The following is a 16,336-nucleotide window of genomic DNA, read 5'->3' as shown; positions in this document are numbered from 1 at the left end:
TGTTCTGTATTTGGGGGGAAAATAGATGACATAGTCTCATCATATGGTGATAACACTCTGTCCATTTCACTAGTATCTCTGCAGGATGTTAAACAGAAGTTACTGAAATCAGACAGCTGAAAATTGGCAGGTCTAAATAACTTGCATCCAAGAGCTAAAGAGCTGTCTGAGGAGCTTGCTGGACTGTTAATGTCGATTTTAATTAAGTCTTGGTGCACTGGGGAAGATCCAGAAGACTGGAAGAAAGCTAATTTTATGCCAATTTTTAAAAGGGTTAAATGTGATGACCCACATAATTATAGGCCTGTCAGCCTGACATCAATCCTTAGCAAGATAATGGAGACAGATATGGGACTCTATTAAAAATGAACTAAAGCAGGATAATGTAATTAACGCAAATCAACATGGATTTATGGAAAATAGGTTCTGTCAAACTAACCTGTTTTTTTAATGGGATTACTAGTTTTGGCTGATAAAGGTGATAGTGTTGATATAATATACTTAGACTTTTGTAAGGCATTTCACTTGGTATAACATGACATTTTGATTAAAAAACTAGAATGATATAAAAATAACAAGGTATACATTAAATGGATTAAAAACTGGCTAACTGACAGATCTCAAAATGTAACTGTAAACAGAGAATTGTCATCAAGCAGGTGTGTTTCCCAGGGGGTCCCACAGGGACTGGTTCTTAGCCCTACGCTATTTAACATTTTTATCAATGACCAGGAAGAAAACAGGTAATCATCACTAATAAAGTTTGCAGATGACACAAAAATTGGGAGAGTAGTATATAATGAAGAGGACAGGTTGATTCAGAGTTCTCTTGGATCCTTTGGTAAAGTGGGTGCAAACAAAAAATATGCATTTTGACATGGCTAAAGGTAAATGTACACATCTAGGAACAAAGACTGTAGGCTGTATTTACAGGATGTCCTGGGAAGCAGCGATTCTCAGAAAAAAGATTTGGGGGTCATGGTGGATAATTATTCGCTCTCAGTGTGGTGGTGTGGCCAAAAGAGCAAATGTGATCCTGTGATGTAAGACTGCGGAAGAACCGAGAAGGAGTAAAGAGGTTATTTTACCTCTATGCTTGGCACTGGTGCAGCTGTTGCTGGAACACTGTGTTCAGTTCTGGCATGCACAGTTCAAGAAGGATGTTGATGAATTGGAGAGGGTTCAGAGAAAAAAAACATGTGAATGATTAAAGGAATAGAAATATAGTGATATTATAAAAGCTTATAGTGATATTCTAAAAGCTCAATCTATTTAGCTTAATAAGAGAAGGTATCGAAATACCTGACTGTCAGATGGAGGGAAGCTATATTCGGATCCTGACCTTTCACTTCACTTGGGTCAATAGGTCCAGGAAGAATTCAATACTGACGGTTAGGCACGCTAACATCTGAAGAATATTGGGGAACCACAATTTTCTGAGCCATCTGGGAGAAATTAGGATGACCACTGCTCTATCCTGCTTGATCTTCCTCAGAATGAAAGCTAGACATGGAATGGGAGGGAAGGTGTACGTTAGCTTTCCCAATCAAGGAACTAGAAGTGTCTCTTCCATGGAGTCCTGACTTTGAGCCCTCTGGAACAGCAGATTGGGCATTTTCTTTTCTCTTGAGATGCAAGCAGATCACAAAACCGAGACTAGCACTGCCGAAATATGTTCTGTACCATGGAGTCATGCAGCTGTCATTCGTGGTCCTTGGAGAAATGTCTGCTGAGGCTGTTTGCCAGTGTGTTTTATATCTCTGGGAGGTGCACTGCTAACACAGATTTGGTGGTGAATATACCAGTTCCAAAGATTGACAGTTCCTATATATAAGGGGTCGACCTTGCTTCTCCTTGTTTGTTGATGTAGAACACTGTTGTCTAACATCACTTTAACATGCAGGATTTATATGAATTACTTGCAGGTCTCACAAACATCTTGTAGTTCTAGGAGGTTTTTGTTCACCCACAACTCGAGGACTCCATGTTCCCTGCACTATATGCTTGTCTATATGAGCACCCCAACCCAGTAAAGAGGCATCCATGATCAATGTCTCCTCAGGTGGGGAGTAGTGAAAGGACTTCTTCCCCCAGACACTTGTTCCCTGTACCCACATCCTGCAGGCTAGAGAAGCTCGCACTCTGAGGGGAAGTGAGACTAGTTTGTCTATACTGTGTCTGCTCAGCATGTATAATGACCGAAACCAAGCCTGTAGACAATGAAGGTGAAGACTCATAAAGGGTGTCTCCTAGGACAGGAACCCATATGACCTAGAAGGACGAGACATGATCAGACTGACATCTGGGAGCTCAACTGTATTGACTGACAAGGTCCTTTGTAGACTGGACTCTGCCCTGAGGACGATATGCTGTGGCACTTAGAGAGTCTAGTGTTGCCCCAATGAACTCTACAGTCTGCACAGGTACTAAGACAGACTTTTCTGTGTTTATGCAGAGTCCCAGCAAGTGAAGAAGACTGAACAGAGATGCGGTTGTTGTCAGTACCTCCTGATGAGATCTCCCCATCAATAACCAGTCATCGAAGTAGGGAAAAACTGATGATCCCTGGTAATGGAAATGAGCTGCCATAACTGATAGCACCTTTCTAAATACCCTTGGCACTGTAACAAGGCCAAAAAGGAGCATCCTCTGTTGACAGTGGTTCAGACCTACAGGTAACCTCAGGAATCTTCTATGCGGAAGTAGGCAACTTTCACATTGACAGCTGTGAACCAGTTGCCATTGTTCAGTGAGGGATACTGGGGTGAGCCATTCTGAACCTCAATTTGTGGATACACATTGAACTTTCTGCGTCTAAGATGGGTCTCCATTCTCTCTTCTTTTTTGGGGATAAAGAAATATTTAGAATAAAAACCCTTTCCCTGGTGTTGAGGAGGTACCAACTCTATGGCTTCTTGATGACAGAGGGAGTATACCTCTTGAATGAGCATTCTCTCTTGAAAGTGGTCCCTGAAGATGGATGAGGAAAGAGGTTTTGGAAGGTGAGGGGAGAAGAACTCTATGGTGTAGTTGGTATGAACTATGTTGAGGACCCATTTGTGTTTCATCTGCCAGGCTTGAGAGAATGGGGAGAGATGAGCCTGACAGCCACCAATTTGAGTACTGGGATCTTGGGTAGATGGATGCAGTAACTGGAGTGATTCACAGCTCTCAAAGGTCCCCAAAAAAGGTGTTTCTTAGCGGGAGGTTGGGAATGGAAAGAAGAAGAGGGGGGAACACTGTGCTTGTTCTTCTGAGAGTGTTTCCTACCTTCCTCATGTCCCTGAGTGGAGGAGTCTTTAGCTCTACTCCTTTCAGCTCCAGAACTGGAGGTCATCATGCTTGGAGGAACACTTCTCAATGCTGCTGCATACTGCACATGGAGGCTTACCTAGTCTGGGTCAGAGAGGGGCCTCGCTGCTTGATCCCCTAATCTTCTAAGCCTGTACTCATAGGTTTGACAGGTTTGGCTGGGAAAGTATTGGCGAATGCTGCTCTTCGAGGGAATGGAAGCTTCTACAAGGTATTAGAAGCCCTTTTGGTGGTCATCGCTCAGGAGGACTGCCTTGGTGCAGGAATCCCAGTTCTTGACTCCTGGGATCCTGGGCTCTCAGACATATTACTCACTCCTTTGAGGGGGGCGTGGGGTGTGAGGGGAGAGGACCCTAAACTTACCCTTAGTTAGCTAAAACTAAGAAATTATCTAAAACTACAATGAACAAGTAAAGACTATTTACAGATAAAATGCTGAAGAAGACACTGAAGGGTTCCAGTCTCAGATCATGAATGGTAGAAAGGAACTGGAGTTGGGCTGCACAGCCCCTTATGCCCTAGAACAGGGCATGGGGAGGAGAATGGTGCAGGTGAAGACCAACCGATATTGCTAGCAAAAATCTTAAGAGTCTCTGGTGCATGGAGCACATGTGAACCTACCCACCGTGGAATACAGATAGAGATCATCAGTCAAAGAAGAAGAGATAGTTATCTGACCTGGAATATAAAACTCTTCCTAAATTCTCTCTACTAATTCACATAATCCCATTTCTTCAGGTGGCTAAAGTCAAACAGTGAATGCACAGCCAAAACTAAACACTTGCTAACATTTACAGTGTTTATATTTTTAGAAGTCCACTATTAAGTTTCACTGCAGTTTATTACAAACATTATTGGACAAATTCATCCTCACTGTAACTCCTTATAGTATACAGCATGAAAATGAAGACAAGATGCAAATGTTTTTAATATTCCCTCAAACAAACCTAGCCATATAGTATATTTTACAAATTCGAAAATTATGTGCTGAAGTTATAAGTTTGAACTTCTATTTTAATATCACTCATTTTGAATTTATATTTATATATGAAATTAACAGTATAACTGCCTTGATAGGATTACAATTGCAGAAATAATCAATTCTCTAAAATATCAGTTCTAAAATGGAACAGTACTTTTGCAGGATTACTTTATCAGAATAAAAAAACCTTGCAATTCTTCCTCCATAAAATGCATTTTTTCTCCATGAACATTTTAGGAGAGCCAAAGTGACTTCATCTTTTAATGAAAGTAGTATCTGTTTGAGACTATTATGTAATTTATTTGTTTTGAACATTTCAAATTGCATGTGTTGTTCTTATGAAGAGAAACAATACAAGCAATGTAAAATGTTCAAGACAAATAGATTACATAATATCAAGATACTATTTTCCATTGCTGTTTAAATATACTGTTTATATTTTTTAAATCAAACTATTAAAAACTCGAATCATAAGAACGGCCAGACTGGGTCAGACCAAAGGTCCACCGAGCCCAGTATCCTGTCTTCCGACAGTGGCCAATGCAATGTGCCCTAAAGGGAATGAATGGAACAAGTAATCATCAAATGATCCATTCCCTGAAACTCATTCTCAGCTTCTGGCGAACAGAGGCTAGGGACACCATCCTGGCTAATAGCCATTGATGGACCTATCCTCCACGAATTTATCTAGTTCTTTTTTTAATCTGTTATATAGTCTTGGCCTTCATAATATCCTCTGGCAAAGAGTTCCACAGGTTAACTTAGCACTGTATGAAGAAATACTTCCTTTTGTTTGTTTTAAATCTGCTGCCTATTAATTTCGTTTGGTGACCCCCTAGTTCTTGTGTTATGACAAAGAGTAAATAACACTTCCTTATTTACTTTCTCCACACCAATCATGATTTTATAGACCTCAGTCATATCCCCCCATAGTTGTCTCTTTTCCAAGCTGATAAGTCCCAGTCTTATTAATTTCTCCTCATATGGAAGCCATTCCATACCCCTAATAATTTTTATGCCCTTTTCTAAACCTTTTCCAATTTGAATATATCTTTTTTGAGATGGGGCAACAACATCTGCATGCAGCATTCAAGATGTGGGCATACCATGGATTTATACAGAGGCAATATATTTTCTGTCTTATTATCTATCCCTTTCTTAATGATGCTCAACATTCTGCTCGCTTTTTTGACTGCCGCTGCACATTGAGTGGATGTTTTCAAAGAACTATCCACAATGATTCCAAGATCTCAGACCCCATCATTTTATATGTATAGTTGGAATTATATTTTCTAATGTGCATTACTTTGCATTTATCAACATTGAATTTCATCTGCCATTTTGTTGCCCAGTCACCCAGTTTTGAGAGATCCTTTTGTAGTTCTTTGCAATCTGCCTGGCACTTAACTATCTTGAGTAGTTTGTATCATCTGCAAATTTTGCCACCTCACTGTTTACCCCTTTTTCCAGATCAGTTATGAATATGTTGAATAGGACTGGTCCCAGTACAGGGACACCACTATTTACCACTCCCCATTCTGAAACTGACCATTTATTCCTAGCCTTTGTTTCCTATCTTTTAACCAATTACCAATTTCTGAGAGGATCTTCCCTCGTATCCCATGACATCTTACTTTGCTTAAGAGCCTTTGGTGAGTGCCCTTGTCAAAGGCCTTCTGAACATCTAAGTACACTATTTCCACTGCATCCCCCTTGTCCACATGCTTGTTGATCCCCTCAAAGAATTCTAGTAGATTGGTGAGGTATGATTTCCCTTTACAAAAACCATGTTGACTATTTCCCAACAAATTATGTTCATCTACATGTCTGACAATTTTATTCTTTACTATAGTTTCAAGCAGTTTGCCCTGTACTGAAGTCAGGTTTACAGGCCTGTAATTGCCAGGATCATCTCTGGAGCCCTTTTTAAAAATTGGCATCAGATTAGCTATCCTCCAGTCATTTGATACAGAAGCTGATTTAAATTATAGGTTACAAACTACAGCTAGTAGTTCTGCAATTTCACATTTGAGTTCCTTCAGAATTCTTGGGTGAATACCATCTGGTCCTGGTGACTTATTACTGTATAATTTATCAATTTGTTCCAAAACCTCCTCTAATGACACCTCAATCTGGGACAGTTCCACAGGTTTGTCACCTAAAGAGAATGGCTCAGGTTTGGGAATCTCCCTCACAGCCTCAGCTGTGAAGACCGATGCAAAGAATTCATTTAGTTTCTCTACAATGGCCTTATCGTCCTTGAGAGCTCCTTTAGCATCTCGATCATCCAGTGGCCCCATTGGTTGTTTAGCAGGCTGTCTGCTTCTGATATACTTAGAAATGTTTTTGCTATTATTTTTTGAGTCTTTGGCTAGCTGTTCTTCAAATTCTTTTTTGACCTTCCCAATTATATTTTTTAGACTTCACTTGCCAGACTTTATGCTCCTTTCTATTTTCCTCACTAGGATTTAACTTCCACTTTTTAAAGGATGCCTTTTTGCTTCTCACTGCTTCTTTTGTTTATCCATGGTGGCACATTTTTCGTTCTCTACGTTTTTTAATTTGGGTTATACATTTAAGTGGAACCTCTATCATGGTGTCTTTAAAAGTTTCCATGCAGCTTGCAGGGATTTTACTTTTGGCGCTGTACCTTCTAATTTCTGTTTAACTAACCTCCTCATTTTTGTGTAGTTCCCCTTTCTGAAATTAAATGCTACAGTGTTCTGCTGATGTGGATTTTTTCCCCACCACAGAGATGTTACATTTTATTATATTATGGTAACTATTACCGAACGGTCCAGCTATATTCACCTCTTAGACCAGATCTTGTGTTCCACTTAGGAGAACACAGGATCCGGAATTGCCTCTCCTCTTGTGGGTTCCAGGACTAGATGCTCCAAGAAACAGTCATTTAAGGTGTCAAGAAACTTTATCTCTGCAGCACGTCCTGAAGTGACATGTACCCAGTCAATATGGGGATAGTTGAAATCCCCCATTTTTATAGAGTTTTTTATTTTAATAGCCTCTCTAATCTCCCTGAGCATTTCACAGTCACTATCACCATCCTGGTCAGGTGATCAGTAATATATCTCTACTGCTATATTCTTATTATTAGAGCATAGAATTAGTATCCATAGAGACTCTATGGTACAGTTTCGTTCATTTAAGATTTTTACTTCATTTGATTTTATGCTTTCTTTCTCATATAGTGCCATTCCTCACCAGCATGACCTGTTCTGGCTTTCCAATATATTTTGTACCCTGGTATTACTGTGTCCCATTGATTATCCTCATTCCACCAGTTTCTGTTTTATGTCTATTATATCACTATCCTCATTTAATGTGAGGCACTCTAGTTCACCCATCTTATTATTTAGACTTCTAGCATTGGTATATAAGCACTTTAAAAACTTGTCACTTTTTAGCTGTCTGTTAATGTAATTGAATGGGACTTTTTTTTCTTTTTCATTTGACTGCTTCTCATCAGATCCCACCTGTATTTTATCATCTTCCATCCTCTCCTACTTACTAGGACATGGAGAATCTCTATTAATAGATCCTCCCTTAAGAGATGTCTTTGTCCAAACCACGTGCTCCTCCGCACCTGTCGGCTTTCCCCCAGACCTTAGTTTAAAAACTGCTCCACAACCTTTTTTTAAAATCATAATAGACCAAAATCATTATTGTAAGGCAATCTAGCCAGTTGAAAGAAGGTAAGAAGAAAAATACAATTATTTGAATTACAATGAGGATAACATCTTCTAGAATTGTTCTATGAAAATATTGATGACAAACAAAATGTTGAACGTATTACAGGGAGTTCCTGGTATATGTTGGGGTTGCGTTCCTGAAAAGGGCGACGGACACTGAAATGACGGATATGGGGGAATTTTTCCCCATAAGAAATAATTGGTCGCCCCGCCTCTTCCTGACCTCTCCCCGCCCCACCTCTTCCCACCCAGTTCCGCCCCCTCCTCCGAGCATGCCCGATCCCCTCTCTCCCAGCGCCTCTTGAACACTGGGGGAAGCACCCAAAGAAAAGCCACACGAAAGGTGATGTGACGGAGATGCAGTTCGGGACCGATGTGAATCGGAACACATTCTCCTATTGATGAGCAATGGATACGTGAAACGACGGATAAAGGGAGACATATACCAGGGACCACACGTATTAATAGATATCTATTTCTAAAATGCCCATCAGGGTAGTACCTGGGCACTCTCGGTACAATCTCAATTTAGGAGCCTAAAATTAGATACCTAAAAATTAAGCACCTAAATACACATTTTAGGCGCTTTAGTATTGGCTGGATCACCTAAGTCCCTACCTGAGCATCAACCTATGAATGTTACCATCATCATCATAGTTTATTTAGGGGAATCAATCAGTGCTTGAGTGCTGAAACCTGTTATTCTGGTATGTAAATTTAAGTGCCCACATTTGAGAAGCTATGTAATAGACCACAATACCTTTGGTCTACCTTAACTTGACAGACAATATTACAAATTAATTACAACATATGGTATGTTACTGGACTACTAGTGAATGCCTTGGGTGTATTTAAACCCTCTCCTTTCCACTACTGAAGAAGTGAACCAAAAATCATGTAATGCAAATCACACCATAACTTAGTTATTAGAGAACATTGAAAAACTGAAGAAAAATGAACAGTTTGGTATATTTATTAATGCACAATTATGGCATTTTCATTACTGATCATACAGTTTTGATGTTGCAGTCTTAACTTATGCACTTATTGAGAAACTGAAAATTATAGTCTTCCCTACAATTATAACCTGGCCATATTGGCTAAATTTACGGCGCATGCTATTGGTGGAGCTGGTAGCACTAACTATTAACATTGCCTGGCACTTCCCCTTATAAGGCCCTATTTTCAGTTACTTATAACTTTGTTAAACTAACTGCCTGAGCTGAAATTTTCTATGTTGGGGTGTCTATTTTAGGCTGAAATCCCCCCCCCCCCCGCCCAATTTCAGCCAACATGCTTCAAGTGTTGCCAAGAATGAGGCTAAGGACAAATACATTGTTTTGCCCATGTTAAAAAATTCCGGCTATCTTTTTTTTTTTTTTTTTAAAAAAACCCTCTCTTGCCCCCATACTTTGAAGCAGGAACTAGAAATTTGACAGGGGATGTCTTTGGCTGTCCCTGTGAAAATCAACTCAATTTTGGCCAAGTTATAAGCCTCTGAAAAACTGCAGTGTACACATGCTAGTTTAACAGTAAAAATCTCAGAAGAATTCATCCACACTGGGCATGCTCCAGCCTGGGGCCAAGCAAGACTTTCCCTGAAATTGCTGCTCTGGGTCATGCTAGGTGCAGGTCCCAGCAACGGAACTGAAACCAGGGAGACTGTCTTTCCTGTTCTCTAAATGTCTCCCTCACAGTAGGAGGAAGGAGCTGACTGATTCAAATGGAGGGGGGACAAGAAAAAGACCTTTGAGAGCAGAAGAGTAGACTGGGACATGGAGTGTAGAGTGGCTGGAACACTGGGACTGGAGGCTGGCAGTGGAAGGGAAGAGGGAAACTGGGATATTGAGGGGAGACTGGGACTGGCTGGGCAAGGAGATTGGGATTGGGAGTCCAGAAGGGAAGACTAGGACTGGCCCGCTGAGGAGCCTGGAATTGGAGTGAGCAATGACAGGTGACAAGGAGACATGTTGGGGAAGATTGGGCAGAAAGGGTCAAGCTTGGAGGGGGGAGATGGCAGAAGGCTTTGTGACCAGTACAGTACACTCCCCTCCAAGGCCTGCAATGGAACACAAGATTCCTGAGTCTCACTCTTCCATTGCTGTCAGAAAATATTTGTGAAAGCCATGGACAAACTATATCATCCCTCTCTAGTATTGATTGCTAGAGGTCTGTGCGGTTGATCTAAAGGTTCCAACCCTGCTGATGAACCATGTGGGTGTCAATATGATGTCACATGATGGAATTCCTGTTTTTTCAATTTGTTTTTTAAAAGCCTAGGAAATTACACACAAAGACTTGATTCAAAGAACATTAAGGTTCTAAAGTCAAGCACTGAAAAGCAACAAATGCCTAATTAAGGCACGTGTGCAACTTAATTTGGCCTTGTATATATGAATTATGATACAGTCTTTAATTACAAGACCACTTAATATTTTCTGCACAGGACCCCTGCCTTATTTAGTGGACAGTATGGACCTGCTTTGGGAATGAATTGGGGCTGTGTAGCGAAGGAGACCGTTGTCTGTAGGACCCTGCCTCATTTGTTGCAAAAGCTGGAATTGTATGTAGTGAATGAGACAGTGGATTATAGGAAGAGAAAGGATGATCTCATAATTAAGGCAGTAGAATACTGCCTTGGGGAACTAGATTTTAACCCTACTTGTAACACACAGTGCCTATGTGATGCTGGGCTAATCACTAAAACCAAACTTGTATGTTCTTCATCTTGTGGGTGCCTGACTTGAGACTGTGGAGTCTGATTTGCAGAAGTGTCAAGCACTCACAGCTGCAACTGAAGACAATGAGACTGTGTTTTTAACTTACATAGTGCTATACAATGCCCAGGACTTTGAAAAACCTGGTTCTAGGCATCTCAGAATGGGTACCCAAAATGAGGGGACACTTTTGATCTTAATCTCTCTGTGCCTCAGCTTTCCATCTGTAAAAGGGGGATAATACTACACCATCTCACAGGAATGTTGTGAAACTAAATTAATGTTTGGTTTCAGAGTAGCAGCCGTGTTAGTCTGTATTCGCAAAAAGAAAAGGAGTACTTGTGGCACCTTAGAGACTAACAAATTTATTTGAGCATAAGCTTTTGTAGCCACTGAATGCATCTGATGAAGTGAGCTGTAGCTCACTAAAGCTTATGCTCAAATAAATTCGTTAGTTTCTAAGGTGCCACAAGTACTCCTTTTCTTTTTTTAAATTAATGTTTGTGAACCAATCAGATACTATTATGATGAGCATCACAGAAAAAAGCCAATGAGAAATTAAAAATTCTGTCTTCAGACTAGGCTTTGAATAGTGTGTAGTAAACAAGGCATGGGGCCACTTATTGAACAATGAGGAGAAAACAAAATATTGAAGAACCACTTATTAAGCATGCACTGAAAGAGATAGTCCTATGGAAAAAATAACGTGATCATGTAATAGATAGACTGTATCATAATGCATATGCACAAGGGAACCAAATTAATAATGCACAGGCAACCTTAATTCTGGCATTTCCTAACTTTTGAGTGCTTGATTTTGCAATGTTAATTGTGTTCATTTAACATGGATTTTTTGTGTGTTCCATATTAAGTATTAATGATAACACCATATAGTAATACAAACTGCTACATACATGAAAGGTGGTAGGCTGAGTCATGGTTGTTATGGGAACTGTAACTTTGAATTTCCTGACATTTGTATAACCACAGCATTTCACCAATGCACATTTTTGCATTTAAAATTCTCTGTTTCCATATGTACAAATATTGAGCCAGATTCAGCAAGATCTCTACTTTTAACTGATTTTTTCAAAAGATCTTTAAAGTTGTTCATTGAGTCATTTTCCTAGTGCTAGAAATTTTGCTTCAGGAACAACTAATGGCAAATAACTGAAATGTTGTCAAAGGCATTTTTATGTTTGCAGCATGCACTCATACAAAAAACCCACCGACATGTTTCAGGATGGTGCTGAAAGGATAGCACTGTCTCACTGGCACCAGCAATATTGCTCAGGAAATACCACATGGATAGAGAACAAGAAAAGCTTACACCTTAAAAGGCGTTAAAGACAAGTACAGCGGAAACCTGTTTATCCGATTTCATTATCCAGCTCTCCATATTAACCGAACAACTAGTGCACACAAAGGAGTATGGGAAATTGACGTCACCTCCCTGGCAACACTACTGTAACCATCCTGTCTTTTCAGCCTTGTAAAATGACTGCGACTACTAAGCGAAATCATGCAGTACTATCATTGGATGCTAAAATAGAGAGTATTAATAAAACAAAGGCCAGTCACTGCCAAAAAACAGCCCAAGATTAGAACACTGGAAAAAGCATAGTATCGCAAACTGTCAATTTTTTCCCAGCCATTATAAATATGAGTGTTGCTGTACTTACCGTTGTCCTGTGTACAATACTATATGTTAATTTAATACGTTATGCATATTACATATTGTTATTGTTGTTAGTTACCATGAGTACTGGGGTTGCTGCAACTTAAAATGATCATGTCTGCATTTTTAAAAACTGGCACTGTTTATTAATAATGCTTTGTATTTGCTGTAAAGAAGGGGGCTATGTTTTAATGCTTAAGTTTATCATTTCTGCATTTTTAGAAACTGGTACTCTTTACTAGAAGTAACGGTTCGTGTAAGCTGTAAATAAAGATGACAACTTTTCAGGGAGGGGTCAGCTAGTTTAAAAGCAATTCCCCATCTTAAAAACAACATTTTGAAAGCTCTTTGTCCACTTTCCTGATTATCCGAATTTTTGATTATCTGATCTAATTGGAACCAGGGCCAGATCGGATAAACGGGGCTCTACTGTAATTATTTGATTCCTTTAAGCCTGTACTTATTGTTTTGAAGACATGAATTGTAAGCCTATAGTACTTTAAATTCCTGTTCAGATACAAGCCAACAGTTTGTCAGTGCGACAACAAGTAAACAATAGCACACTACAACCCTGTCAACTTCTGTATCTTTTTATAGCTGTCTAGGTCTTCTTCCTCTAAACTCAATTTACTTCTCCTCTTTTCTTCCATATTTTTTTCCCTCTTCTCATATTTCACATTGCTCAAAATCTCTCGCCTAGTTTTGTAAAATCTTAAATAAAGTCCAAAAAAACCAGATAAAACCAAATATAGTTCAAATATACATAATTTGTTATATTGTATAATAAAAGATTTGCATATGGCAGCCAGTCTGGTTACACTAAACATAGCTGGGATTAGGGAATTCTGAAAAGCTTGCCAGCAATGACAAAATATACTGAACTTATCTGAAGTAACCCTTTCCATACCAATTTGGTGCTGTGTGAAAAAAAAAATGCTTGTCACGAAGTCATATAGTATTTGTTCAGAATACTTTTGACTTACTAATATGCAATGAATGATTTTGGGTGTAAATTTCAAATCTACACCTGAAAATTCATATGGGTGTGCTGGCATTTTCAAAGATTGCTGGTGTATCAGAAAATGCATACATACAAACCCTCAAATTACAAAGTTATAAAATTGTAAAATTCATAACCTGCATAAAATAAGGAATTCAGAAACTAGGTGCTCCATTTCTGCAGATCTCCTAAGCTCCTCAGGACTGAAGCTAGGATCCTTTGTTCCTCCTAATAATTGTAAAGCAGCTCCTTCTTGGGCGGACTTTTGCAGGAGTCTAGCTTCAGCCCTGCAGAGCTGAGGTGCTCCAGAGGAATGGTGCATTAGTCAGTGCAGTCCAGAGTTTTGGTTCATTAGATTTCACAAAAAACTGTATTTCAGTATATATCATTTCTTTCTCTCTTCCTCTTTCCCCCAGGACACACACACAGACAGACATACAGTAAAATGAAGAGGCAAATTATCTGGATATAAAACACACTATAATAGTTAGAAGCTGCCACTGGGTTTTTATGCTACCACCGTCTACGCTTTCCCTTATAAGAAAGCTGAGCCTAAACTGTCATAGGTGCTGCCACAGGATTTCAGAAGCCTCCTGTTGCAGGATCAGAAAGACATGCATTCCATACAGGCTGCAGGTTAATAACTAACAACCAAATCCTGATACAGCCAAGATTCCGACGGATGTCAAGGATACTTCTGGGAGTGAAATGAGAGTCTCTTGGTAGACAAGAGGACCTCATGATTTTAATTAATTTGTAAATGAATAAGCATCTGCTTACTTTCTGTTCCTCTTCCTGGCTCGGTTGTAGGCTTCCAGACCTTCTGTTAGTGTCTTCAACTTCTCAGGCTCCACCTGAGTAAAGGTATGAACATCAAACTACATTACCCAGACTGGCAATTATTAAATGCTACTTTTACTTTACTGCTGGACATGCGGTTGTTTAGGCTATGGAGACTAATTTTCACTGCATCCACAAAACATTTCTGTTCCCCAACAAAAGAAGAAAAGTAGTATTTTTACAATTCCTCTGTATGCTCATACCAATAGCAATAAAAATGCAAATAATCATGGCACAGTCCTAAAATATTAGAATTAGGGACTAAAATTAGAATGTTACTTTAAAAAATTTAATCCTTTTTGCTTCATACCATAAACAATATAAACATTGTCTTTGCCAGAGGATGTTGTGAAGGCCAAGACTATAACAGGGTTAAAAAAAGAACTAGATAAAATCATGGAGGATAGGGCCATCAGTGGCTATTAGGCAGGATGGGCAGGGATTGCGTCCTTAGCCTGTTTGCCAGAAGCTGGAAATGGGCAATAGGGGATGGATCACTTGATGATTACCTGTTCTGTTCACTCCCTCTGTGGCACCTGGCATTGGCCACTGTTGGAAGACAGGATACTGGGCTAGATGGACCTTTGGTCTGACCCAGCAAGGCCATTCTTATGTTTTTACTGTTGTCAACGTCTCACAGATCCTAATTCTGACTGCACACACATTTAACTCTTATTGAAGTTCGCTGTGCTTCATAACAACCTTTTATGTACTCTTATTACAATATAATATATTTTAATATGTGCCATCAACCTTTTTAAAAAAAACCTGTTACCTACCTTTCATAACTGTTGTTCTGAGATACACGTTGCTCATGTCCATTCCATTCTAGGTGTGCGCGCACCCATGTGCACAGTTGTTGGAGATTTTTGCATTTGCAGTATCCGTAGTGTTGGTTGTGACTCCCTCTTGAGTGCCGTGCTCATGCGTCAGTATATTAGGCGCTGCCGGCCCTGAGCCCTCTAAGTTCCTTCTTGCAGGCAATTCTGACAGAGGGGCAGGAGGGTGGGTAATGGAATGGACATGAGCAACACATCTTGAAAAACAAGTTACTAAAGGTAGGTAACTGTTTTTTCTTCTTCTTCGAATGCTTGCTCATGTCAATTCCATTCTAGGTGACTCAAAAGCAGCATCCATGGAGGTGGGCTCAGAGTTCACAGTCATGCAGCTTGCAATACTGCTCTACCAAAGCCAGCATCATCTTGGACCTGCTGGGTAAGCGCATAACGCGATGTAAATCTGTGGAGGGATGACCAGGTGGCAGCCTAGCATATGTCCTTGTGCTCTGGTTGATGGGCAATTATAATCGCCAGAGGAAGCACCTTGGCCTGGTCATAGCAGCAGCGGATACAGGCAGTAATCCAAGATGAGATTCTCTGAGTCGACACTGGATGACCTTTCATTCTGTTGGCCACTGCGACTAACAACTGTGTTGCCTTACTAAAGGCTTGGTCCTCTCTATGTGGAAGGCTAATGCCCTTCTGATGTCCAGAGAATGCAACCTGCGATACTCCTCTGACTTATGAGGTTTAGGGAAGAAGACAGGTAAGAATATGTCCTGGCTCATGAAACTGTGAAACAACTTTGGGTAGGAAGGTCAGGTGCCGTCGCAGTTGGACCATGTCCTTGTAAAACACCGTGTAGGGTGGCTTTGAGGTAAGTGCCCTAATCTCAGAGACCCTGTGGGCATATGTTATTGCAACCAAGAAAGCGACCTTCAAGGAGAGGAGAAGGGAGCACGAAGCCAGAGGCTCAACGGGGGGCCCCCATGATCCATGACAGCACAAGATTCAGGTCCCACGGAGCAACAGAGTCCCTGACGTGAGGGTAGAGGTGCTCTAGGGCCTTAAGGAACCTGGCAGTCATGTCCTGGGCGAAAACTGACCTGCCCTCGCGCAGGGGATGGAAGGCCAAAATAGCAGCCAAGTGGACCTTAACAGATGAAAGGGACAAACCCTGGATCTTAAGATGCAGGAGATAATCCAGGATTAACTGCAGTAAGACCTGCTCAGGTTGAATACCTTCATCCGAAGTCCAGCATGTAAACCGTTTCCTTTTGCCCAGGTAGGTCGCTCTGGTTGAGCAGGACGTGCTGCC

General features: G+C 40.4%; 1 protein-coding gene across 5 annotated transcripts in view; it reads right to left on the bottom strand.

Annotated features, from left to right (window-relative positions):
- Positions 1–16,336, bottom strand: part of MBD5 (methyl-CpG binding domain protein 5) — a 254,423-nt gene that overhangs the window by 15,093 nt on the left and 222,994 nt on the right. For 4 of the 5 annotated variants that reach the window (XR_013347482.1, XM_077829817.1, XM_077829816.1 and 1 more), the window contains one exon: positions 14,180–14,253. Coding sequence is in view for 4 of the 5 variants with exons in the window: in XM_077829817.1 (XP_077685943.1) it covers positions 14,180–14,253 (74 nt within the window). In the remaining variant the exon portion in view is untranslated. Of the gene's footprint in view, positions 1–14,175; positions 14,254–16,336 lie in introns of those variants that run through there. The other variant, XM_077829820.1, reaches the window with a different exon arrangement.

This window comes from Eretmochelys imbricata, chromosome 11, assembly GCF_965152235.1.
Source record: "Eretmochelys imbricata isolate rEreImb1 chromosome 11, rEreImb1.hap1, whole genome shotgun sequence".
In the NCBI taxonomy this organism is placed as follows: domain Eukaryota; kingdom Metazoa; phylum Chordata; order Testudines; family Cheloniidae; genus Eretmochelys; species Eretmochelys imbricata.
This window is presented reverse-complemented; position numbering and strand designations above follow the sequence as displayed.